General features: G+C 40.8%; 1 protein-coding gene across 8 annotated transcripts in view; it reads left to right on the top strand.

Annotated features, from left to right (window-relative positions):
- Window positions 1-24,204, top strand: part of LOC101882067 (uncharacterized) — a 180,420-nt gene extending 156,216 nt beyond the window's left edge. For 7 of the 8 annotated variants that reach the window (XM_073920161.1, XM_073920157.1, XM_021480880.3 and 4 more), the window contains 6 exons: window positions 200-279; window positions 402-539; window positions 3,045-3,244; window positions 6,598-6,727; window positions 11,193-11,377; window positions 23,384-24,204. In XM_073920161.1, coding sequence (XP_073776262.1) covers window positions 200-279; window positions 402-539; window positions 3,045-3,244; window positions 6,598-6,727; window positions 11,193-11,377; window positions 23,384-23,537 — 887 coding nt within the window. In that variant the 3' untranslated portion in view covers window positions 23,538-24,204. The remainder of the gene's footprint in view (window positions 1-199; window positions 280-401; window positions 540-3,044; window positions 3,245-6,597; window positions 6,728-11,192; window positions 11,378-23,383) is intronic. The other variant, XR_012388825.1, reaches the window with a different exon arrangement.
- The last annotated feature ends 3,332 nt before the right edge of the window (window positions 24,205-27,536 follow it).

Raw genomic sequence — 27,536 nt, 5'->3', positions numbered from 1 at the left:
ATTAATCAGGCTAAACCTGACTTGCACTCGGTTTAGTGTATTATTTTTAGGGCTTTTTCTTTTGTCTTCTTTGGAAAAGATCTGCCATTTTGCCTTGCGTTCAGAGAGAATCATATATGGCTTGTGGCTTGTAAGTGCTCTGGAATTTACACAGTGAATTTACTTTTACATACCATCTCTATTTTTCCACGTTTTTCAGATGAGATCTCCCCTGAGCAGCAGATTGGAGAATTGCCTGGCTCAGAGACGAGACTAATGGAGCTTCACTTATGTAAAAAGGTAGACAGAATCGCGTGTTTTAGCTAAACATTAAAGTGGAGTAAAACAATATACAAATATAGATCTCCAAGGAGTTAAAGTTTAATGTATACAATTTTACCTTTGCCTCACAAAACCTTTAGGACACACAGAAAGATGGTCCTGGTTCACCAGATAGCAGTTGCACTGCTGATGATGTTCAGAGCAAGAATCTACGAAACAACGAGAAGATCCAAGAGCTAAACCAGCAGGTGGCTTCCCTTCAAAACGTCATCATACAAGTAAATATTTCTTGTCATCCTGCTGGAATAAAGTGAGATCTAAACTAAATATTTTCCATTTTCTTTTTTCTTTTTTTTCTTTTTTTTTTAAATAAAGACAACACAGACTTATTCTGAAAACTTAGCCCTATATACATTTCTGGAGATCACGCATTATGTAGCCAGAAGTACGTATGGCTGCATTTTGTCTTTAAAACTGACGCTCCGAGGTGGTATGATGCAGTTTCTTTTCGTGCTTACAGCTGACAGCTTACCTACGTATGGATGGCTTTTCCACTGGTACCAGTTTGTCCAGTTAGCTTGCCATGTTCATCGGCGGACTTAAGATGCAGAGAGAAGTTGACCATGGCAATCGGTTTCGGGTTCAGTGAAGAAAGATTCCAGAAAGTAAATACTGTAGGACAAAAACGAAAAGATAAAATAAACAAGTAAATAACAGTGAAAATGTAAGGAAGTGGGTGGGTCAACTGATGCTTTTGAAAACACTATTGGTTGGGTTTAGGGGGAGAAGGGGGAGGGAATCGGTCGGTCAGTAAGTCGACAGTGGCTTTTGGTAGATTTACGTGAGAACAGCAGGCACGAATAGCACTCGGGACATAAATTTCAGATCTAAAAAAAACGCACACACAGCCTCTGGTGGATTTGCAAAAAACGTAGCTCCTCTGACATATTTGGTGCTCTCCAGAATTGTATTTCAAGAGTTCCCACTTAGATATGCTTGGCACTTATAGCAGGTTTAACATGCTGTCCCGGGAGAGAACGCTGAGCTCGGAGATATTTGAGCCCAGGGCTCCCGCCCGGTCTAGAAGCATATCAGGAGAACCGAGATCAGGTAGGTCTCGATCGCTCCCCCTTTAGAAGGGGAGAAAAAAGAGGAGATGGGGTGGAAGGGGGGATTCTTCCAAAACGAAGATAGTGCAATAAGGAGAAAGTGATCCATTTATATTAAGCTAGGATCATTCTGATTGGATTATTACTGATTACGGATGAGTGGCCAACGGTGCACAATCATATCACGTGCTCCTATCGAAATTAGTTTATGAAACTTCACATAGCGGTATGTTTTCTGAATGAGCCTGGGTTGAATTAATTCTTGGTCTTGTTGTCTCAGCAGGCACTACAGGTCAGGTTATGCAAATGCTGGTTTTCTCTAATAATTATTTATTGTTGGTTTTTAATTTAATATGTGTTTGCACTTTATTTTGATGGACTGTTTTAGACATGTTAACTTTACAACAACATGTCAAGTTTATCTTATTAGAGTTTTAGTACAATGTTAGTAGACTTACAGTGGGTTAGGATTAATGAAAAATACTTTTAATCAGTAGAGTGTTTGTAGGCGGCAGATGCTAAGCTGATGATCTTCAGAGTTATGTATAGTCAACAGAATGCATAAATGATAAATATAGTGTTGCTTAAAGTCATTTAAAAATAAATTAAAAGTGATAATTTACTCAAATATTAAAATGTACTCACTATTTACTCACCATCAAGTGATTACAAACCTTTCTTTTTTTTTTCTAAACACAAAAGAAAATATTTTGAAGAAAACTGTAACCCAGAAAGAAATGCTTAAAAGTTTGGAACAATCCAAGGGTGTTTAAATAATGACCGTGTTTAATAATAAACCTCTGACCATTCAAGATGAATATGACTTTTACAGAAAAATATTAAATTATATAATATATAAGCTAATTTTGAGCGTATCACATGCTTATGATCCCGCATTAGCTAACACATGATCCTCCAATCAGATGATTCCTAAGTCACTATATATAACCAAAGTTTTCATTCCACTACTATTTTCATCTGGAAGAATGAAAATATGGAAGAATCCTCCCCCTTTCACCTAGATTGGGTGGCATGGCATGGCTAGCACTGTTGCCCCAGTGGCGTTTCTGTGCAGAGTTTGCATGTTCTCCTCGTTTCAATGTGGGTTTCCCCAGGGTTCCCAGGTTTCCTCCCACCATAGAAAGATATATGTCATGTATGAACCGACTAAGCCAAATGGACTACAACAGAGGGCAAGTTTTTGAGATCTACCTGAGCTCAATCTCCTTTCTCATTCTGCAAACGGAAGGGAGCCCTGAGATCCAGGATTCCTTGAGTTCAGGTCTCTCACCCGGAAAACAGCATGCCAAACAAGCTTATTATAAATCATCAGCTAAGTGTAACTCTTGAAAGAAGATTTTAGATGAAAATACTGTGATTCATAAAATGCAAGGTAATGGCTACCAGGACTTTGGGCTAAACTGTTTTTTTTCTGTGTCTAATTTTAGAGCATGTTATCACAGGGTCTGTATGTTTTCAATGAACTGCATCTTTTTTCCTTGGCAATAACATTGGAAATGTTCAAAAACGTTTCTGTAGCCGAAACATAGAAGAATGTTTTTCTACAGAAACAGACTTTTCAAAAATAAACCTGCCCTCAGAGGGGAAAAAAGTGACGAATAACCCCGTTCTATGCTATTGATTTTAGCTGATCTGTGTCTGTATGACATCCAGGTTCAGGAGCTTTACCATGATCTGGTGGCCTTCTGTTCAGATCTGAAGAAGATGGAGGAGGAGGAGGTGGATGCAGTGCAAACAGACCATGCGGATGTGAAGAGACGTCTCTCTGAGGCTCAGGACAGTCTGAAGAGGAAGAGACAGAACCTTCAAATGCTCAGGGACAGTTTCAACACTGCACCAGCACAGAAGAATAAGTAAGCATATCCTATTATAATAGAGAATAAAATGTTCTTGAGGTTAATGTAAAGTAGTGCAGTAATTATATGTGATTATCATGGGAAACAGTTCATTAATGCCTTAGTCTCTATAGATAATGATGCACTGCATCCTCTAGGAGGAAAAGTTGGAAGAAGCGATGATCACAGCTGGTTTTGGATGCCCTCAGTGTAATTTCCCACATCCTGTGATTTTTGATGCTCTGTTTACAGTCTGTTACAGTTTATTTTTTCTGTGGCGTCAGTGCTGAAGGTTGCAGTGGATGACGGTAATGGGTAGATCTTTCCTAATTTCCTGAAGTGCTGAGAAAGCTGCTGCCTGCTCCACCTCTTGATTGGACCCATTATGTCAGTGTTTAATGTGTTTTCCTAAAGGGTTAGTTCACCCTAAAAAAAATGCTATCATCATTTACTGTATATACCCATGAGATGTTTTTAGACCCATAAGAAATTTTGGTCACTCTTAATATTTAATATGCAGTTCTTTCTATTAATAAACTATTAACTATGACTTTTGCTTCAATAAACTCATAATTTGCTGCTTATTAATAGTTATTAGGCTATATTGATCATGTTTATGAATTAGTTGGGCTTAAAGATATTGAATAAAATCATGGAGAATATGTACTGTACTTTATAAGCACTAATAAACAACCAATATCTTAAAAATAGGAAGGTGATAAGACATTAGTTAGTGAGAATTGGTACTTAAACTAAAGTGTTACTAAATTTGTTCATGTTCGATGCAGAAAATTCTAATTCAATAAGTTAGTTATTATTAGGTTATCTATTGGAAGTCTATACATCTAAATCTACAGTAAAATAAAATAAAATAAAATAAAAAAGCACATATGAATTGAATGGTTTAATACAAGTGTTCTTAAGATAAATCACCACTTTGTATGATCAACAGATGTATTGCAGTCTCTTTTTCACACCTTAGCATTAATCAGCGAACAAAATTTTCAGCACCACCAATGAGATTCATTCGTGACATGCTTGAGCTTTTGCAAGTACCAATAAGGTTTGCTCTTTCATTTCAATCAGATATGGTTGAGCTTTGGTATTTAATGTAATGTGTGTATCTATGTAGCCCATTTATCGTGTATGGCCATACACCTAAAACGCTTCACAATCATGAGGAGTGTCTCACCCCTCCACCACCAGTGTGCATCATTGACTTAGATGATGCAATGGCAGTCAAGGGACAATGGCGTCAGTGCAATCACCACACACCAGCTATAGGTGGAGTGGAGAGACAGTGATAGAGCCAATTAGGTGGATGGGGATAATTGGGAGGCCATGATCGGTAAGGGCCAATGGGAGGAATTTGGCCAGGTCACCGGGGTTACACTTTACAAGAAGTGCCATTAGATTTTTATTGACCACAGAGAGTCAAAACCTCAGTCTAACTTCTCATCCGAAAGCACTCACTATACAATGTACAGTGTCACTATACTGGGGCATTAGGACTCCCACAGACCACAGGTTGAGCACTTCTTGCTGGCCTCACCAACACCACTTCGAACAGCAACCTAGTTTTCCCATGTGGTCTCCCATCCAGGTACTGACCAGGCTCAGCCCTGCTTAGCTTCAGTTAGTAACCTGTCTTAAGCTGCAGAGTGATATGGCTGTGGCTGTGTATAATGTTTATTGGTGTTGATTTGAAAAAAATCAATATGTTCACCGTGTATTTTCAGAACACTTGCATTAGGTAGATCAAAATAAAAATCCAAAAAAAAGTTTTTAATGAGTACTGTATGGATTTTTATTTTGATCTTTTTATGAAAGTGTATCAGATTGACAGAAATCTAAAAGATATCTCCACCTATGTTCTAAAGATGAACAAAACTTTTATGGGGTTTGACACAACATGATGGTGAATACACAACATACTTTTTTATTTTTTAAGATGAAATAACCCTTTTAAAATGAAATATCTACATGGCTTTGATAGTGTTCAGAGAAAATGCTAAATGTTTGCCCACCATTTGCTCACTCTTACAATGTTGTTTTTTTAAGGAAACACAGAAGCATAACTTTTGAAGGATCAGCTTTATCACCTAAAACGGGAATCTGTACCTGTTTAATTTATGAGGTGTGCAAATAAAAAGAGGGTGTTTTAAGGGAAAAGCCAGTGTGGGTCTCACCCAGTAGTTTCCTGCTTTTTCTCAGCATTACGGGCTTTGATTTATTCTGACATCTTTTCAAGCTGGACAGATTGAAAGCAGGAATGGATAAGGGTGTGAGAAAATACCATCATGAATCAAAATGTCCAAGTCCTCATTAATTACCTGATAAGCCACTTAACTTGAAGGCTTATTGTTTTTTGTTTCATTATGTCCTTCATGTGCTTGGCCATTTCCCCAGCAAAAAAATGCAAACAAATCTTTCAAGTTTCAGGGTTTTTGGATGACATCAATCTAAGATATTTGTGTCTGAGAACATGATAGGTTTAGACCGCTTACATTTATTTAAGATCCAGCCACAGAATAATAAAAAGCCTAATCTTTGATATAAAGTGACAGAAGATTGGAAATCTGTTCAGATCAGCTTCTTGATCCAAGAAAAAGCTTAAAGAAATCCTTCTCTAAAAATGAAAATTTGATTATAATTTATTCTCATGTCCCAAACCATTTTGTGACATATAGGAGTTTTTCTTATGTCAACCTTTTTATGCACATTTGAAGTCAGAATTATTAGCTCCCCTCTGAATTTTTTTTCTTTTTAAAATATTTTCCAAATTATGTTTAACAGAGCAAGGAAATCTTTACAGTAGGTCTGATAATATTTTTTCTTCTGGAGGAATTCTTATTTGTTTTATTTCAGCTAGAATAAAAGCAGTTTTTAATTTTTTTAAAAATATTTTTAGGTCAAAATTATTAGCTTTAAGCTATATATAAATAATTTAATTGTCTACAGAACAACCATCGTTAAACAATAAATAGCCTAATCACCCTATCCTGCCTAGTTATCATATTTAACCTAGTTAGGTTAGAAAAATATCTAGTAAAATATTATGTACTGTCATCATGGCAAAGATAAAATAAATCGGTTATTAGAAATTAGTTAATAAAACTATTATGTTTAGAAATGTAATAATAATAATAAACAGGGGGACTATAATTAGATGACTGAAATAAAAATGACATAAAAACATGTATCACTATTAACTAGTCACTATTTTCCTAGCCTTTCTCAAGCTGTACACTGCTTAGTGTAAAGAACTTACTGAACTTTAAGTCGCTCTGTGGATAAAAATGGGAAATATCTCGGTCAACTGTTCCTTTACGAAAACTCAAGGGAGCAACTTGTGCTTGTTTACTCCTCAGGCCATTAGAGGTTCGAATTCTAGAAAAAATGAAGCTGAACTGCCAGGTGTTTAAAGATGAGATCACACTGGTCCACCTCAATCGGCAGGTGGCTCACCTGCATGAAGTACTGGAGAAGACCCAGTCAAAGGTAAGGAACTGAAACCCTCAGCCTAGTTTCTCAAGGTTTTCTGAGTTTCCTGGTGCAGTATGAAATGATATAGTGCTGACATGTGAACGCAGGCCAGTAGTTATTATTTTAGACCACATTTTAATGAGGCTGAACATATGGTACTAATGTGAGCATTACAGTCTTGGCTTTTCCCAATATGCAAGCACTTTGTTGGATATACAAAAACATTTGAGGAAAAAACGAACATGATTAATCCAAATAAATGCTATTTTTGCAACATTACGACATAAGCTTTATGCTATCTTTGGTATTTAATAAATAAATCTCTAAGTGAATTAGTGACAGTGAGCCATTGGCACTGATACCACTCGATTTTCAAAAGCCAGGATGACACAAAACGCTGGTGTAAATCTATCCACGTTGTGACCGTACCTGTGATTCTTTCCCACCTCCGTCCTCCTTTAAAGCGGCTCTTTCATCTCATCGGTAGAGACCTAACGAGGTGCCATGAAAGGACACATGTCGACTGGGGCTTTGGAAGAAAAGAGCGTGTCACGTTGCCGCCCTCAGGCCACAGTCTTTAGGTGCTGAGTTGGTGGGAAAAACGCAGTGGCGCTAATGTTTATCATATGACCTAATCAGGGGAAAGGCGCAGGTCAGGACACAGAGCAGTCTGGGAACTAATATAAGCCTGGGTCCTAATAAGGAGCAGGCTGCCATTTATTTTCCCTAGATTATCTGACAGTAAGGAAATATTTCATCATCGCCTCTAATCTCTGCGATGCATCGTGATTGCAGTGCATCAGAGAGGACAGGAAGAAAGTGATTGCAAACGTAGGACTTCAATCTGAAATACAGTGATCTCAGCAGACAACCTCCCCTCTATACAATAACTTTTATTTCAGCTGAAATATGTTTCATTCCATGTAGCCGTGGTTGGAGACTGGGATTAGGTTTCAGTATGCGCATGGGAAAGGTGGTTGAGATACTGCGATTGCGGCCAAGCACGAGAGCTCCCAGTAGTTGGGCTCACTTTGATTGTTCCCTCTTCCCAAAGTCTCGGTGGTCACCGTGTTGAGCTGCACTGGCGGCTAAGAGGCCCAGTGGCTAATAGTTGTGGCAGCTTTTGGCTCTGTTAGGGATTTATAGTCCATCTTGAGGTTGCCATTTTACTGCATGCAACAGTACACTCCAGGGCCCTGCGAATCCATTATTGTAACTGACAGTACCTCACTTATATCATTAATACCAACCACACTTTTCTAACCGAGTCCGGAAGCCTTTCTCATGCGAAACACAATCCTACAATCCGGGGCTTGGCACGGCTTCCTCTCCCATCTCATAAGAGTTAGGGGATTTCTGAAGGTGTGCCTGTTTCTCAACCGATTGTTCTTCGCACAGCATCTCTTCAAACTTCTACGGTTTAAAAGACACTTGCCAAGTCATATGCTGTATTTCCATTGTTCGGTGTGCTCTCTTTGCTCTGCGGCCAGCTCACAAGGGTAATATAAGGGGATGGAGGACATTACTAGCAAATGAAAGTTGACCGAAATGATTAATTCTTAAGTACCCGGCCTTTTGCTGCTCCTCTTAAATAATAGCGCTATGCGTCCTGCCCTGGGGAATCCAAACATTGGGGTGAGAAGGGCTCGTAAGCCGTCCTGCAGGGGGGTTTCCTGTGTGAGCGGGTCGTCTGGTGCCCGTGTCTGGGGAGAGGCTCAGTAGCCTTTGGCCGCAGGGCTTTCACACGCCAGGAGTCTCCAGCCCTCACCTCTGCTTTCTACTGTGTGTTCGGAGAAACCTGATCACTCCACATCTATCTTTGCACTCACTTCCTGCATTCAGCTATTGGGTTGAGGGTGTGCGTATATGTGATCCTGCATGCTTAATAGTAATCATTCATGAGTCATGACACACTTTGGCATCTTTATTTAACCAATCTTACAAACACATCGTGTATCTTATGACAATATTAATAGGTTATTTTTCATTTGATGTTTTACAGAGCAAAGAAAATGTTCTCAGTAGGGCTGTGCGATATGCGCAAAAGAAACCAATCATGATTTTCTTGAACAATATTGCGAGCTCTGCATTTAACCCTTGAGGTGGAAAAACGCGTATACAAGTTTTATGGCCTCTTCTCCTGATAACGCTGAAAATAACTTAGATTAAACTTTCAGTTTTAATCGTACAGATAAGAGCAATACATCAATCAAATCTGTTAGGTGTCTATTTTTTTGTGTACACTCACAATAACATCAAAAGTGTATGCTTTTGCAAAATAAGGAAAATAAGCAGTGTAGGCACTCTTTCTTTTCTCTCTCCGCAAATTGTTTTTAGAAAGGCGTCACTAAAATGCACTGAAACTCTGCGAAAACAGAACACTGACATGAGACATATATCTATAGAAGGTGTAAAGTGTCTACTTTTAAATGCAGCGAGTGCATGTTGAAACAAATATTGCTTGATAAAGTAATCAGTATGAAACCAACTCTATGTCTAGTTTCTCAGTCTGAGCTCATTATTTTTAATGCGGCCATGCCTGCGAGGCTTTGATATTACAATCCTCCATGTGAGGCACAGGCTGCATGTAAACTGTGGTCAGAAAAAGCTGCGAAATCTTCACGAATACATGAGAGATGCACATGAGAGACAAACCTGCATAAAGCTTGGAAGGTGCACCTCCGACCCATTTTGAAAACAAATGTTGTCTCGCTAGGTAATCCATAGAATTCTCCTAGCAGAGCGCACATCACGTCAGCTCTTCCCATTTCCGCCATTGATACACACAATGCCTGAAATTGTGTATGCCCATAAACAAACACGGTGCGCTGGCTAGAAAGGTTGTTTTATTTTAATTTAGGAATAAGTAGAAATTAGGATCCATTTAACCTCATGGGACCTCTGGGATCTGATGCTGCTTTATTTAGAACGTAACGCATGTTATAGGTGTTATTTATTTTACTTTTTAGTTATTTTAGTTGAACCTGTTAAAGTTTGGAAAAAGTTAACTAAGACTGCAACTATTTGACCAAAATACATATAAAAGATCTTAAAATATTATTTTGATTTAAATTATTGTTTTTCATGTTTAAAACATTATTTATTCTTGTGTTTAAAGCTTTTTTTCATTAAGCTACTTCAGTGTCTCAGAAAAAGCCATTCAGAAATTATTATTAAATGCTGGATTAATGCACAAGAAAGTTTTTATTACAACAGTTTTGCAAACACGCTTTTTACCTTAGTACTGCAGCAATGTTTTGTTAGTTTGTCATCCTCTGAGAAAGCCTCGCCTAACAACGACAAAGGAGTGCCACCGCAAAGCATGTTGAAAATACTGAAGGAAGCGACGCTCCTCACGCTTTCCACACACTTTTAGATGCAATATATGACTAACTTACAAATTACCTGGTTCTGCGATACATCAGCCTTCCTGTATCCCAAGTAATTTCACACCACAGATGTTGCCTTTTTTTGGCACCAAGTCCTCCTGTGCTGAACTCACCCATCCCTTTATATGCAGGCTATTCAGTCTCCTGTTCTTGCGCTGTTTAGGCGCGCTGTGTTATGATTGGTTTAAATGGCATACTGCGGGAAAATCGTGCTTTAAGGCAATTTAGACATCGCGCATGTCCAAATTGTGATTTCAGTCTGATTTTAATCAAACGCACAACCCTAGTTCACATATTTCCTGTTATATATTTCTTATTGAAGAAAATCAAATTTATTTAAGTTTGGCTGGGACAAAAAAAACTCTATATTTTCGCTGAAAAGGTTAATATTATTAGCCCCCTTAATAATAATAATAATAATAATAATAATAATAATAATAATAATAATAATAACAATTATATATATATATATATATATATATATATATATATATATATATATATATATATATATATATATATATATATATATATATATATATATTTAGATTGGCTTCAGATCAAGGCAATGTTGTCTAATGACTTGCCTTTTTAACTTAACTTGCCTGGTTAACCTAATAAATCTAGTTAAGTCTTTAATGTGCACTTGAATACTAGTATATTGGAAAATAACTTATAAAATGTTATGTTTTATATTTGTATATGTATTTTATTGTCTTTGCAACTTGCTAAAATAAATTATATACACAGCTTTTTTTCAGTTTATAGTATTAACAGTATTTATAGTATTAGTGTTCCTCAAATCTTACTTCAGACTCCAAAAACTTCTTTATTTAAAATTTTGTTAACTTGAATTATCAAGTTCATTATTTGTTCAGCGGTCATTTAGGGAGTCTGTCAGCTTTAACACTTCGCACTCGTAAAACTGTTGTTTCAAGGACGAGTGTTGTGACAAGCTTGTTTCTCTGGCTCTCCAGTTCTTTCTATAAAACTCCAATAAAACGAGATATGTGCCTCACAGGGGTGACCCACCAGTTACATGCTGCTTTTGATGCTTGTTCAACAGTTTTTTTTTTTCCTCTTTCCTGTAGGAGAAAGCCGAGAGAAAGAGTCCTTCTCTGTCCCAGCTGGTCTCTCTGCAGTCTCCTGTCATGCTTGTGGCCACCAATGAGAAAGCAGACTCAGACGGTCATTACGCCTTCTCTGCTCGCTGGGATGAGGGCCAGGGCCTGGTGGTGGTACAAACCGAGGGGACTAGTCTCTGTCTGAATGACAGGTACCAGTCAGCACAAACAGCACCTGCAGCAAAAATATTACTCAATCATTTTGTGGAAGACACCTGTTCATTTAGAGATTTTTCTTTATTCATATTATATCAATTTACATTTGCCTAACAACATGACAACAAAACTGGGAATTGTTTCTCTGTCTAATAAATCTTCTCGGTAAAAACCATTTGACTCTAATATGTCTTAAAACACAAAGAAAAAATACAACATTTTTGAATCTGACTTCATCTGATTTTAACATTTTTGTGCCACAATTTAAAAATATGTGTTAATTAACACTTTTCATATTTTGTGAAATGGAATGTGTTTTTGTGATTTCCATTTATGTGCGGTTGTGAAATGCATTATGGGACCTTGATCTCTGCTCTGTCGACTTTTAACTCTATGGTTAACTCTAAGTGACTTTTATTGACATTTTAGCAGTTTGAAATAATATAATATGTAAGAGATATTATATAAATATGTAAGATATGTTATATAGTTAAGTGTGTAAAATAACAGAAAATATACTGCCAATTAATTAGGTTTTTGTACTGCAATACACCTTTTTTTTTTACTTTTCAAGGTTGCAATATGCATACATTGCTCAGCATATATGAGTACACCGCCCTCAAATCTCCCATTTAAATTAATATTTTCTATAGGATGCTATACAATATCTTATTTGTGCATATACATTAGTTCAGTCAGTACTGAAGCCAAATCCGGAGCTAATCTAACAAAATAACTTACAACAATAGTTCAAAAATAAGTAGCCTAAATTTATGTTATGAAAAATGATTAAATACAATTTTCAAAAACAGCAAAAATCAAGAGAAACAAAAATGATTTACAATTTTGTTGAAATGTTGTAGTTTGAAATTGTAATTTTTGCAATATTTTGCATGAATTTAAATGTATTATGTTTCCAATTCTAAAGATTTTCTATTAGTAAAATATTATTTTAATAAATATATCTGTTTAATAAATCTTTTTTTTTTGTTTAAATGCACCTATATATATATATATATATATATATATATATATATATATATATATATATATATATATATATATATATATATATGTACATTTTATATACATTTTATATAAATTTTAAAAATGTAATACACTGTATGCATACATATTATAAAATGATTTCAATGCACGATGATGCATTTTAAATACCCAAAATGTATTTCTTATTTGTACTTTTATTGTACATTGTAGACATTTTAAGTTACAATTTCAACTTTTTATGTCATAATTTCAATGTTCCCCTTCGGGGGGAACTTCAGCACTATAAGTGGATTTGATTTGTAAAATCCACGCATTGGGAGGATTCGGATCAGAAGCCGCTTGTCTGGAGAGTATTGAACGGGCCAATGAATGAAATTAATTGGCAGCGTAAGCTTGCGCAGGTGTGCGACATCTGCAATTATCTCAGCATATAAGCACACCTGAAGCCAGCAGACGCCATCCTTTTCGCTTCAGATCCTTTCTGAGTGAGTCGATGAGGGTTCCTCTTGCTGATCAGCACTTCAGAGCGAACGAGTGTGTCTCCCGGTCCAGAGTGGGTCTTCGCGGTGGCAGACGGTCGAGCTGGGTTACTCCCTTGCCTACGGTTCTTTGGGTCCGGTCCTCCAGAGCGGTGCGTATAGTTGCAACTTTCCTAAAAGAGCAACACAGTCGTGCAGCACGTCCTTTTCAGGATGGCGCTCCGACTGTGCGTTTCTAGATGCGGGGGTTTCCTGGCTCCGGATGATGGACACGATCATTGCATTGCATGTTTGGGGGTCCAGCATGTTAATGCGGTGCTCGCGGGCGGTTCATGTCGTCATTGCGATGCCATGACCGTTGCACAGCTAAGATCGCGGCTAACTTTCGCAAGAGAGCGAGCCACCCCAGTTGCCTCCTGTTCTAAAAAAGCAGCGGGCGCTCGGGCAGATCTGAGGGTTTCAGCGGGAGATAATCCGCCGCCCACGGGCTCGCGGACCTCTCGCTCCTCACGGCGCTCCATCCAAGCTTCGGGTGGTGAGAGTGATCCGTCTAACCAGATGGTAGCTCTTACACTCGCTGACACCGGAGATCAGATGTCCTCCGCGGCATTGGAGGGTGGGCTTTCACTGTCCGACGAAGATCCGGACCCGCTCGCCCCCTCCGGGCAGGTAAGCGCTGTCAAATCGGATCCTGAAGCGGACATGTTAGCCGTGCTTTCCCGGGCTGCTTCGGCCGTGGGGTTGGAGATGGTTTATCCCCCAGCTCCGCGGCCGGACCGACTAGATGGGTGCTACGTAGAGGACCAGAAGGCGAAGCCTTCGAAGCCTCTCGTCCCCTTCTTCCCGGAAGTGCACAGTAGGCTCACGCAGTCTTGGAGGGCACCTTTCTCTGCCCGTGCTGCGTGTGCCTCCGCCCTCACCGTCCTTGACGGCGGAGCTGCCAGGGGGTATGAGGCGATCCCGTCAGTGGAGCGCGCTATCGCGGTCAATCTTTGTCCGCGCGGCGCCTCTACGTGGCGGGGTTTGCCCCGCCTCCCGTCCAAAGCCTGTAGGTTGTCTGCCTCCCTCGGAGCCAGAGCTTATAAGGCTGCGGGCCAGGCTGCTTCTGCTTTGCACGCGATGGCCACCTACCAGCGCTACCAAGCGCAGGCGCTGGCCGAGCTGCACGAGGGCGGGTCCAACCCAAGCTTATTACATGAGCTGCGCACCGCGACCGACTATGCTCTTCGGACTACTAAGTCCGCCGCGTGTGCGTTGGGGAGGACGATGTCCACACTTGTGGTTCAGGAACGCCACCTCTGGCTAAACCTGGCCGATATGCGCGACGTTGACAAAGTTCGCTTTCTTGACTCGCCCATATCCCAGGCTGGCCTGTTCGGCGACACCGTCGGTGAATTCACCCAGGAATTCAAGGCGGTGAAAGAGCAGTCGGATGCGATGGGCAATGTCATCTATCGGCGTGGCCGTAAGCCCGCTCCGCCCGCCGAGCCATCCACCTCCGCTGTTCCTCGCCGAGGGCGCCCGCCAACGAGTGCTGCCCCGCCCCCGCCTGCGCCTCCGGCCAAGCGGGCGCGGCGTTCACCTCGAAAGCAGGCAGCCCCTCCTGCCCAGGGCGCCGTTAAGTCCGGTAAACGGACCGCGAAGCGTCCCTGAGACAGGCCATCCGGAGAAGAGGAAACTTGCTCTTTCCCCGCTGGAGGGCGGGGCCCCGATAACAACGGTACTTTTCAGTGCCACCAAAACATCAGTAAAAGAGCACTTTTTCCCTTCCCCGGATGTGACTGCACGAGTTCTGCCAGTCCGGGACGCGCTGCCTTCCGGCTCGCAGACTCTACGTGCTTCGCCAGTGGCTCACGAGCGCTGGGGGGACGGTCTCCCTTCCCTCAGCCCTCCAGCCCCCTCTCCGGAGTCAGGGTGCGGAGCCAGAGCGAATCGCTCTCCTCCAGCTCTTCCGCGGGACCCTCGTGCTTCCCGGATCAGCACACCCACTCCGCGCTGCCCCACCGCTGGTACGTCAGCGATTGTAGCGATGACTCCATTAGCGAGGGCTCTGCCTGCCTGGTTAGCGCGGGCCAGCCCCTCGCGGTGGCTCATACGCACAATCAGACTCGGTTACGCGATTCAGTTCGCGAAACGGCCCCCCAAGTTTACGGGCGTGTATTTCTCCAGGGTCAACCCCCTGTCCGCCCCTGTCTTGCGAGAGGAGATTGCTGCCCTCCTGGCGAAGGGTGCAATCGAGCCGGTTCTTCCAGCCGAGATGGAGAGTGGGTTTTACAGCCCATACTTCATCGTACCCAAAAAGAGCGGTGGGTCACGGCCAATCCTAGATCTGCGCGTTTTGAACCGCTGTCTGCACAGGCTGCCGTTCAGAATGCTCACGCAGAGGCGCATTCTCCAATGCGTTCGTCCTCGGGATTGGTTTGCAGCCATAGACCTGAAGGACGCGTATTTCCATGTCTCCATTCTTCCACGCCACCGCCAATTTCTGCGGTTTGCGTTCGAGGGTCGAGCGTGGCAGTACAAGGTCCTCCCCTTCGGGCTCTCTCTGTCTCCGCGGGTCTTCACCAAACTCGCGGAGGGTGCCCTAGCGCCCCTTCGGCTCGCGGGCATTCGCTTACTCAATTATCTCGACGACTGGCTGATTTTAGCCCACTCGCGGGAGCAATTGATTATGCACAGGGACAAGGTGCTTCGGCATCTCCGCCTACTGGGGCTTCAGGTCAACCGAGAAAAGAGCAAACTCGCCCCCGTGCAGAGGATTTCTTTTCTCGGCATGGAGCTGGACTCGATCACCATGGTAGCGCACCTCTCCGAGGAACGCGCTCGCCTGTTGCTGAACTGTCTGAGGGAGCTCGACAGCAAACTAGTGGTCCCACTGAAGTTCTTTCAGAGGCTCCTGGGGCATATGGCATCCGCAGCCACCGTCACGCCGCTCGGGTTGCTCCATATGAGACCACTTCAGCACTGGCTTCACGATCGGGTCCCCAGACGCGCATGGCACGCGGGCACACACCGGGTCTCGGTTACTGCGCTGTGTCGCCGCGCCCTCAGCCCTTGGAACGACCCCTCGTTCCTACAGGCCGGTGTGCCTCTAGGACAGGCGTCCAGCCATGTTGTTGTTTCAACAGACGCTTCCAACACGGGTTGGGGGGCCGTGTGTCGCGGGCATGCGGCTGCGGGCCTCTGGAAGGGTGCCCAGCTGCATTGGCATATCAATCGCCTAGAGCTGTTGGCAGTGTTCCTCGCTCTCCACCGCTTTTTACCGGTGCTGGAGCGGCAACACGTGCTGGTCAGGACGGACAGTATGACGGCGGCGGCGTATATCAACCGCATGGGGGGTATGCGCTCTCGCCGCATGTCTCAGCTCGCCCGCCGTCTGCTCCTCTGGAGTCACCCGCGGCTGAAATCGCTTCGCGCCATTCACGTCCCAGGCACGCTCAATCGTGCAGCCGATGCGCTCTCACGACAGCTGTTACGTCCTGGAGAATGGAGACTCCACCCCGAGTCTGTTCAGCTGATATGGGCGCGATTCGGGGAGGCCCAGATCGATCTGTTTGCTTCCCCCGAGAACGCTCACTGCCAGTTGTTTTTTTCCCTGACCGAGGGCTCTCTCGGCACGGATGCACTGGCCCACAGCTGGCCTCGGGGCATGCGCAAGTATGCGTTTCCCCCAGTGAGCCTGCTCGCGCAGTTTCTGTGCAAGGTCAGGGAGGACGAGGAACAGGTTCTGCTAGTTGCACCCCTTTGGCCCAACCGGACCTGGATATCAGAGCTCTCACTCCTCGCGACGGCCCTCCCCTGGCGGATCCCTTTGAGAGAGGACCTACTCTCTCAGGGACAGGGCACCATCTGGCACCCTCGCCCCGATCTTTGGAACCTCCACGTGTGGTCCCTAGACGCGAGGAAGACTTAGGTAACCTACCGACTGCGGTGGTTAATACCATCACTCAGGCTAGAGCCCCCTCCACGAGGCGCGCCTACGCCCTGAAGTGGAGTCTATTCACTGAATGGTGCGTCTCTCGCAGAGAAGACCCCCGAAATTGCCAGATTAGTGTTGTGCTCTCTTTCCTTCAAGAGAAGTTGGACAGCAGGCTGTCGCCCTCCACTCTCAAGGTTTACGTGGCCGCCATCTCCGCTTATCATAGCGCGGTAGCTGGCGGCACCGTGGGAAAGCATAACCTGGTCATCCAGTTCCTTAGGGGTGCTAGGCGAATTAATCCATCTCGCCCCCCTCTCATGACCTCTTGGGATCTCGCCCTCGTTCTCACGAGTCTGCGATCCGATCCCTTTGAGCCACTCGAATCAGTATCTCTAAGATTTCTGTCCCTGAAGACAGCTCTGCTGGTTGCGTTGGCCTCCATCAAGAGGGTCGGGGACCTGGAGGCATTTTCGGTCAGTGACTCGTGCCTGGAATTCGGGCCGGATTACTCTCACGTCATCCTGAGACCCCGCCCCGGTTATGTGCCCAAGGTTCCTACCACCCCCTTTAGAGATCAGGTAGTGAACCTGCAAGCGCTGCCCCCGGAGGAGGCAGACCCAGCCCTTTCTTTACTTTGTCCAGTTCGCGCTCTGCGCATTTATGTGGACCGTACTCAGAATTTTAGATCATCTGAGCAGCTCTTTGTCTGTTATGGCGGTCGGCAGCAGGGAAGTGCCGTATCAAAACAAAGATTATCCCACTGGATTGTGGATGCCATTTCACTCGCTTATTCGAGTCGAGGTCAGCCGTGTCCCCCGGGAGTTCGTGCACACTCCACTCGGAGCGTTGCATCCTCTTGGGCGCGTGCACGCGGCGCCTCTCTAACAGACATCTGTAGAGCTGCGGGCTGGGCGACACCCAACACATTTGCAAGGTTTTACAATCTGCGAGTGGAGCCGGTTTCCTCAAGGGTATTAGGTAACCCTTTGGTGATTGAGGAGACAACTCGGTAGGGTGTTGAAACACGCTTGCTGCGCCATTCTCCCTAACACGGAGGTACGTGCGCCTTTTTTATCTGTCAGTAAAGTTCCCCGTCAGGTGAGCCCTGCAGATTCCTCCGTGGCCCCCAGCACTGACTCAGCGGAGGAGTCACTTGCTGGCCCACTACGTTGTAGGTCTGCCCGCTGGTCAGCCCGCGTTTTGGGTATAGGTGCCTGCTATGCGTGATCCCCACTAGGCGATCCCATATGCTTATTCCGCCACGGTTAAGTCCCCCCCCTGGGCGGACCCGTGTCTTCCCTCTCCGCTAACCACTCTTTTGCTATGCGTACTCCCCCTTTTTAGGGCTAGTCCATATGTAAATTCTGCCATCTATCCCCCCCTTGGGTAACGGATGGCCTCCGCAGCGTCCTCCCTATCGGGATTGCACGCTTCCCAACGTACTGTCGTATTTCCTAGAATTATCTAGATGCTCACGACTTCCCAAAAAATAGATCTAAATCCGTAAAACTTCTGTTGAAGTAGGATAAATTAGGGCCAGGGACACGTTGGAGGACCGCGCCCCCCATGATGTGGGTGCGTCACGCTTGCTTGACTATCTCCTCATCGGGGGTGTTGGTAAGGTGCAGTCATTATGGCGCTTTCAATGGGCTCCCAATGCGTGGATTTTACAAATCAAATCCACTTATAGTGCTGAAGTTCCCCCCGAAGGGGAACGTTCGAGGTTACTAAAGTAACCCTTCTTTCCCCGAGGAGGGGAACGGAAGCACTATACTCCGTCGCCATAATGACTGTCCCTTAGCTGTTTGAAAGTCTCTTCAGCTTAAAAGGATGGCGTCTACTGGCTTCAGGTGTGCTTATATGCTGAGATAATTGCAGATGTCGCACACCTGCGCAAGCTTACGCTGCCAATTAATTTCATTCATTGGCCCGTTCAATACTCTCCAGACAAGCGGCTTCTGATCCGAATCCTCCCAATGCGTGGATTTTACAAATCAAATCCACTTATAGTGCTTCCGTTCCCCTCCTCGGGGAACGAAGGGTTACTTTAGTAACCTCGAACGTTTTATCTCCTAATTATGACTTTTAAGTTAATGAAATGTCTGTATTCACAGTCTATTGTGTTATTAAGTAAGATTTTTTTTTACAAGATAATTTATTTTTTTATGTTATGATTAGGACTCTTTGAGTAATAATTTCAATTTAGTCATTATTTTGAGTATGCTTTAGTTTATTAGTCAAGTATGACATGATTTCGACCTTTTTATGCCTGCTATTTTATTTTCTTAAATGGCAGAAATAGGCTTTCATAGATTAAAGTTTATTACAGTGTTTACATCCTATAAGCAGCAACCATAAAAATCTCAGAACAAAAGAAGTTTTTTACGACTTGCTTTAAAAACAAAGTTGTGCTTGAGTGTGGAACATGCTGAAATAATATCTTTGTAGTGTTTTTAGTGGATTTAATAAAAAATAATTATGATGTATAATTAGCATATTTAAACATTATTTTAGATTCTTAATGCAATCAATCATTTAGAGCAAAGATGCCCAAACTAGGGCCCGCAGGCCAAAGATGGCCCATGGTAACTTTTGATTTGGCCCACCAACAATTGAAAAATGATGGGGAAGGTTGAATCATTCAAACAGAGATTGTTATTTCTAATTTAACATAAGCTTTTGTTTGTTTGTTTGTTAAAAAAAAAAAAACTGAAATGAAATGAAATGTTTTAATTAGATGTGAATTCATCAGGTTTTTTTAAGGGTCATGAAACCCTAAAACATTATTTTTAAATGTTAACAGATATATATGTGTGACACGTTGCTAAAAACAGTATTAGGACACATATTTCACTATCAAATGAAAATGTATTCTTTTTGTGAATAAAAAAACAAAACATTGAACTCCATTGTGGTATAAATGAGATTGTTTATGGTTTTATTGTAACAAGTACATTATAAAATGTAAAATATTTAATTATTATTTACCTTTTTTTTTTTTTTTTTTTTGGCTTAGCTCCTTTAATATTCTGGGGTCGCCACAGCGAAATGAACCGCCAACTTATCCAGCACATGTTTTACGCAGCGGATGCCCTTCCAGCTGCTACCCATCTCTGGGAATTTTACTTATTAATACTATTAAATTATTACTTTTTCTATATATTTTTACATTATATTAAATTAAATAGTATAGCAACTTTAATGTAATACAGTTTGCTATATGTATATTAATATCAAGTTTGGTTTTTAGCCCTTCATAAGAAAAAATTTGAACACCCCTGATTTAGAGACAAATGTTGAAATGTTGAAAATCATTTTTGTTTGTTTGTTTGTTCATTGTTTGTTTTTCCACCTCCAGTGTCTTACCTTAAAGGAAAAGTTCACCCAAAATGAAAACTGAAATATTTTTGGGCAGTCTACTCCTTTAGGAGATTTCCACCCACTCTAACCTTTGAGAATTACTCAACTTAAATGTGAAAGAATGCGAGATCAAAGAGGTCATTTTAATGCAATAGATGTTTTGACGAATTAGGCCTCTAATTGGCCTTACACAAAGCATGCCAAGAAACATCCCAAACTTTCCAGCCTTTAAGAGCAGAGAGGATCACAGAGGTTCCATCAGCTCCTGTGTTTTTTCCCCTGTTGCTATGGAAATTTGTAGGAGACAGGGAGCATAACAGGAAAACACTGAAATGTAAAACTTGGATGGCTACTCAAAAGGAACAGATAAAAACATGAATAATGCATGGCCTTGCAGATTAAGTATTCAACTTCTTGAGCTGGGTTTTACAGAACTCATAACCATGCTTTTGCAAATGCATATACATCAGCACAATTAAAGTACAAGTTATAATTAAGTGGTGGATGAGGAGCAAAGGGAGAGAGGAGAAAAACATAATAAAAATTAGCATATGCACCCAGTGGAAAAGAGGAATCTGTGGAACTGCATGTTTTTTGGTTGTTTATAACCAAACATCTGGCAAACCTCTTCAAAGCTGATGTCACTTTGCTTTTTTCCCAGTAACACTTTAAATAAACGCTAATGAATGTACACAATTGAGCAGGCTGACAATCAGTTCATTTAATCTATAAACATACTGAAGCTTTAATTACATAGAAAGTGTGTTCTACAAATGTCCTGCCTTGATCATGAATTAATGGACTGTTTAAACTAAAACAGTTTTAACTGTTTTAAAACTAAAAAGCTTTAGCTTTAAATTTTTTTGCTTTTTTCAGCAGTGCAATTTTGCAGTTATTTAATATACAAATTTGATTAGTGTTAACAATATTTCACAATGCTTTGGGTACAATGCTACATGTACTTACAAAAGTAATAAGGGTAATTATGTATAATTATTTGGACTAATCCTAATCCAAACTCATACAATAAGTAAATGTTGTTAATTATTTAGTCAATTACTGAGTACTGAAACCTATTTACATTGTAGGAAGGATTTATTTTTACATAAATATAAAATATGTACTGAAAAGATTTCTGCAAAGTTGTTGCAAACAATTAATGTGGGCTGAATTTAAAGAGCCCCTATTTTGCATTATAAAAGGTCATAATTTAGTTTTGGAGTCTCCAGCAACAGGCTAATATGCATCCAAGGTCAAAAAACACTTTCATTGTGTTATAATACGCATTAATTTTTTACCTAATTATCCAAACGACTTCCAAATGATTTGTTCAGCAATTCATTTGTTCCCAACCCACTCCTTAGCGTAAAGCTAATCTGCTGATTGGACCGAGCTTGTTGTAATTGGTCGACTGCATTCAGCACGAGACAGAAAGAAATGCCCACTACGGCTACAGTATGAAGTAGCAGAAAGTAGAGCCCAATGCAGGAATGCAATAAAGCAATGCAGTTAAACACAAGCATATTACTCTACTCTTAACCCTAACTCTAAGTCATAACAATGACTTACATTCAATATTAATCCACACAGTGACAAAAAGTTGAACTATTTTGAAAATGAACTGTGCCGCGTGTGAGGAACAGCTGATGGTGGACAGAGCAACAGCAGAGGATTGGAGTAGTGAGAAATACATTAAAATTGTTAAAGGAAGAAGCACTCGTCGCGTTTTAGACACAATATGTGAACAGCCCAATAAAGATTTAACCTGAGAGATACAATACAAGCACTGATCTACAATAGATAAGTGATTACAAGCTGTGCAGGGTGATTACAATTTATTACACACATTTACACACATATATTGCAAACTACACAAAGAAGGCAATAATTTTAATTACACTTACAGGTTGTGATCGGGTAAAAGAGAAAACTGGTCCATTTGAACTCTAGCTACTGACAAAGTCAAAGTCTGACAAAGACCCATACATAAGTCTCTGCTGCTCCTTCATTTAATAGCAAACATCTTGCGAATCCCACGTTGCAGCATAGGTTATCAAATATAGGTTGTATTAAAAATAAAAAAAATGACAGGAACAAACACACCAGTGGGTTGGCTACTGTTGTGAAATAAAAATGAACTTTAACCCTATATTCTCGCAGCTGAATCTCAATCTGATCTGCTAGTGTCTGAAGGATAGGTGCGTTCACATTTTACCGTATCTGGAACTATATATATGTACTGTATCAACGCTGATGTGTTTAAGCAAAAGATCCGAACCAATCTTGATTTATTTAATTGAGTCAACTATTTCGTTAAACCTCAGCTGGAGGTTTTCATTCACTTAGTGCTGTGTTACACACTGCATAAAATGTCATTTTCAAAAACCCATAATAGGGGCTCTTTTAAATTCAGCCCAAACAAATTGTTCACAACAATTAGATAAATCCAATGAATCATATATATATATATATATATATATATATATATATATATATATATATATATATATATATATATATATATATATATATATATATTTTATTTATTTATTTTTTTATTTTTTTTTTTGTGTGTGTGTGTTCATATGCCTACTGTATAAACACATACACAGATGTAATTTCCTCATTTATCTCCACAGAAGTCATATTGCAGGCAGGTAAAGTGTTTTCTGTACTTTATTTGAGATATCTTATGTGGAAATAAAATAGCAAAATATGGGTGAAACATTTAACATTAACCAGACCTGTATGACCTTAGCTGTGTTTATTAAAGTATAAAAGAATAAGTGATCAAATAAATTGTATTATGTAAAAAAGTAATAAAAGACAAACAGGAAAATCTAGTGATCTTAAACTAAGATAAATGGCACTGTAGTCCATTACTTCTGTAAACCATGCTTAAAGTATATGATAGTAATTATTTTATTGCTTAGACACAAATTAAACAATGTAATGTATGAACATTTTTCACACAATTTTAAATGTACATTACCCTTATTTATATTTTCCAAATTTCAAAGCTGTCACGTTCTTTCTTTAATTAAAATGCTTTAAGATTGTTATTTAAAACCTGGAGCATAAATAATAATATTAATAATATTAATAACTATACATTATAACTAGTACTTTCTACTAGTACATTCTAAGTAGTAGGAATGTGTTTGTATTTCTTTATTGTGTCTAACCTTGCCAAATTACCACATAAAATAGGTACACGATGTTTGTGTGTGTTTCAGGCTGGTGGAGGTGAATGGAGTGTGTGTTTTGGGGAGCAGTGAGGATGAACTGGAGACGCTGCTAGACACACACACTGCTCACATCATTGTTCTACGCAGGCTGACAGAAGAAAAGCTTTCTTTGCCTCCTCAGACAGACGTCAGCTCTAAGTGACCACCTGGACATAAATACGTATAATGTAAACCTACTTAACACAGTATTTTGTTGACTTTCATTCCTGTCTTTCTGCAGATACATCTTACACACTCATATCCTGACATATTATCCCACTTTATACAATTAGGAAAAAAAGAGACTTATAGGGTCACCCTACATTATAATCTTAAGGTCATTGTTGGGCAGTTTTATTTTTTGGGGTGGAAATGACCTCATGTTTTCGGGTTGATACAGATGTACTAGCCATAGTCTCAATTAATGGGTGGATCAGTCAAAAGCTGCTCATAAAAATGGCAGTTGCAATGGAAAAAGAGCATTTTGAGTTCTAAATTGCATTCAACCATGAAGGTCAAGATAGCAAAATAAATCACTGTCAAAATGTTCACGTGGTATGTTGTTTGAGAAGGCAGCTGCGGTGAAAAAGAAGGCAAGGAAACTTCCTGTAAGACTGACATTAATGAGAATACAAATATCAAAGCTGATCTCTTTTTGAACGGGCATATTTATTTCCATGACACAGTGCCTCCTCATTTCAAGGATTCACCTGAGGAGCAACACGTAAAATATCAACAACTCTCATGTATTAACACAATGTTCATTTTATATAGGTGTGATTATTAATTTGGCTTATGATTCAACTTGATTATAAAATGATTTCAATGCATGATGGTGTCTTTTCTCTTTTATTTATTTTATTAATGATCATTGATATAATAATAACCACAATATATTTCTTATTTTCACTTTCAACTTTTTATTGCACAATGTATGCTGCGTTCACACCAGATGCGGAAGAAGCGTCAAGCGCAAGAGATTTACATGTTAAGCTAATGTTAAGACGTGAATAGATATTCTGCAGCACAATACGCACGAATGAGGCAGCATGAATGGCGTGATTTGTGCGAAAAAATCTGTATGGGTTGAGCGTTTTTCATGATTGATACGCTTAGCGCTTGTATGACGCATTTCATGTGGATCGCTCGAGTTGTAAAATCTGAACTGCAGTGGACATTCACACCACGTGAAACAATCAGGCTTTCTCTTGTAGGGGTGTTATTATGACATAGAGCCTGTTTTTGGTGCCCTGGGGGATATCCTCCTGCCGACACCTATAACAGTTCATCAAACTGGGCTCGGCTCAGTCGGAAGCCCCGCTCAAAGCTTCCATCATCCAGGTTAAGTTCCTGGAGGAGTTTCTAAACTCATAGAGCTGGGTGCACCTCTGAAAGGATCCGGTGGACTCTGATACGGCTCCAAACAAATCAACGCTGTTTTTCAGCCTTCATAAAGCACATAAACACAGCTATTCTCTCAATAAAATCCATGTTAGCCATTTAGCAACGAAGCTAGACTCACTGGGCAGACCGAAGCCCTGCCCATCACACGAATCCATGTCTGTTGCGAAGTGAATTTGATGCACGAATGAAGCATGTAAACTCAAAATGTTCACATGCCTATTTACGCGCGAATAGAGTAATTTATCTGCGTCTGGTGTGAACATAGCATTAGACATATTGGGCTCTATTTTAACAATCTAGAAGTCTAAAGCGCATGGCGCAAAATCATTAAGGGCAAGTCTTAATACACATTTTCTATTTTAAGGACAGAAAAATATGCTCTATGCCAAGGTGCATGATCTAACAGGGTTGTGCTTATACTCTTAATTAGCTATTGGTGTGTTTTTAGCATAATGTGCTTTAAACCGGTCTCACATTTGCTATTTACATGGCGGACTTTGTAAGTGGAAAAACTGAATGCTTAACTAGTGAGAAAACACTTAAACAGACCATCAGCAGCACGAGGATAAAGAATGAGCCTCCATTTGGTGTCTTTACTTTTTCTTTAGTTTCCTTTTACTTTTTATTCCTTTACTTTCATGGAGTAAGGCACCCTACTGAAGACATGCATTAGCCTACATATTTAATTTAGTTTGTTAAGCACAAAGATTTGTTTCAAAACTATTTCTAAATTCAGTTCTAATTTCCAGCAAACAAATAAAGGAACACTAATAATTAAGTGTGTATTCTCACCAAAACCCAACAGGTGGACAAATCTAAACTTTATTCATTGATTAATTTTCTTTTCAGCTTAGTCCCTTGATTAATCTGGGTTTGCCACAGCGGAATGAACCACCAACTTATCCAGCATATGTTTTACGCAGCGGATGCCCTTCCAGCTGCAACCCATCACTAGGAAACATCCATACACACTCATACTTTATGTTCAATTTTGGCATACTGAAATTCACCTATACCGCATGTGGGGGAAACCCACCACTGTGGGGGAAACCGTAGCACCCAAAGGAAGCTCACGCGAACAAGGAGAGAACATGCACATTCCACACAGAAATGCCAACTGGCCCAGCCGAGGTTCAAACCAGTGACCTTCTTGCTGTAAGCCGATCGTGCTATTCACTGCGCCACTGCGTCGCCCCCAAATTATTAAAAAATAAATAATACTGCTAATAATAAAAACATTATACAAATGCAAATTGTTATGAATAAACTGAAAAAAAGCCCCAGACATGATGAAGGCTTAGAAGCAGTGGTTTTTATATTTTTCAGTTTCTAAAAATAGCAACATGGCAACAATGCTCCTTAACAAACCTCCTTTATAGACCGGCAGACCCATGAGTCCACAAAGTGGCGCAAATGAATTTGCTATTTAAACAACGTGACACAAAACATGAAAGTTAGAGTTGCAGTGGTCTGAAAATAGCAGCAAATCATGACCAACACGTCTTGTGCCTTATTGCGCTGGGTGTATGATAGGGCCCATTAAGTCATCATAATGATGACTTTTAAAAGATTGTAATATGTCTGTATTCACAGTCCATCGTGTGGTGTCATTAAGTCAGTTTTTGATCATTTCAACTTTTTATGTTATAATTATGACTTTTTCATTTGAAATTTTATTTTATTACTTCGAGTATGGCATGATTTTCATTTTTATGCCTGCTATTTTATATTCTTAAATGGCAGAAATAGGTTTCCATAGATTAAAGTTTATTAGTGTTTAAATCATATAAGCAGCAACAATAGAAATCTCAGAACAAAAGACAGTTTTTATTTTTATGACTTGTTTTAAGTACAGAATATGCTGAACTAACATCTTTTTAGTGTTTTAGTAGATTTAATCAAAGAAATGTTAAAAGACCCACACACACAGAGAAAGTGTGACAGATGTGCTAATTTAGCCCCATATATTAATGCCTCTGTGGACCCCGTGTATCCGGTCTTGTGGTTGAACCTTGTGGGCTTCATTGTAAGCCTATTAATAAGAGCTTGGGCATTCTAACTGGCATGTGGGACCCGCAAATGAAGGGAGGTGACCTGACCCATGCCCTCTTGACCTCTGTGGTGGAATTATGTGGTCATGTGAATCCAACTGTGGGAGATGAAGAAAGTCTCAAGGAAAGGAATTGCTCTGTAAGTACAGTGCGTGATTCATTTGACCATTGTTCAAAATGTGTTCACAGACTCAATTCTTCTCTAGAAATGTAACTTGCATGAACACTAATCTAAGGTACAACTAATGCATCCATCAAAACGGTCACATCTGTCATCGAATATGCCTTCAGTGTATCAGCCCATGGGAAGTGTAAAACAATCAACAGGAAGTGTCCATCCAAAGCTAATACGATGAAGATAAAACATGATTTAGCTGCACAAACCGTTCACACAAGGGAGGGCAATACAAACACACTTTCATAAACAGTACTGCTGGCAAGGAAAGAAAGACATTGTGGGATTCTCAGTAGCCTACACCCTTCCCCACCCGCTCCAGTCATGACATGCCTCCTAAAAATGCTCGCTTTATTTTCTTTTTGATAAAGAAAACAACTGACGCAGCAAAATAAAAACAATCATAAGAATGACGAGGAGAGGATTGATTTATAATAATAGCTCATAACTAGTTCAAAAACGCAGAGGAAGAAATTATATAAAGTGTGGGAAGAGATATTAATTACTTCAGTCATGTGCTTAATTTTGCGGA

The sequence above is a fragment of the Danio rerio genome, chromosome 13, assembly GCF_049306965.1.
Source record: "Danio rerio strain Tuebingen ecotype United States chromosome 13, GRCz12tu, whole genome shotgun sequence".
Classification (NCBI taxonomy): Eukaryota; Metazoa; Chordata; class Actinopteri; order Cypriniformes; family Danionidae; genus Danio; species Danio rerio.
This window is presented reverse-complemented; position numbering and strand designations above follow the sequence as displayed.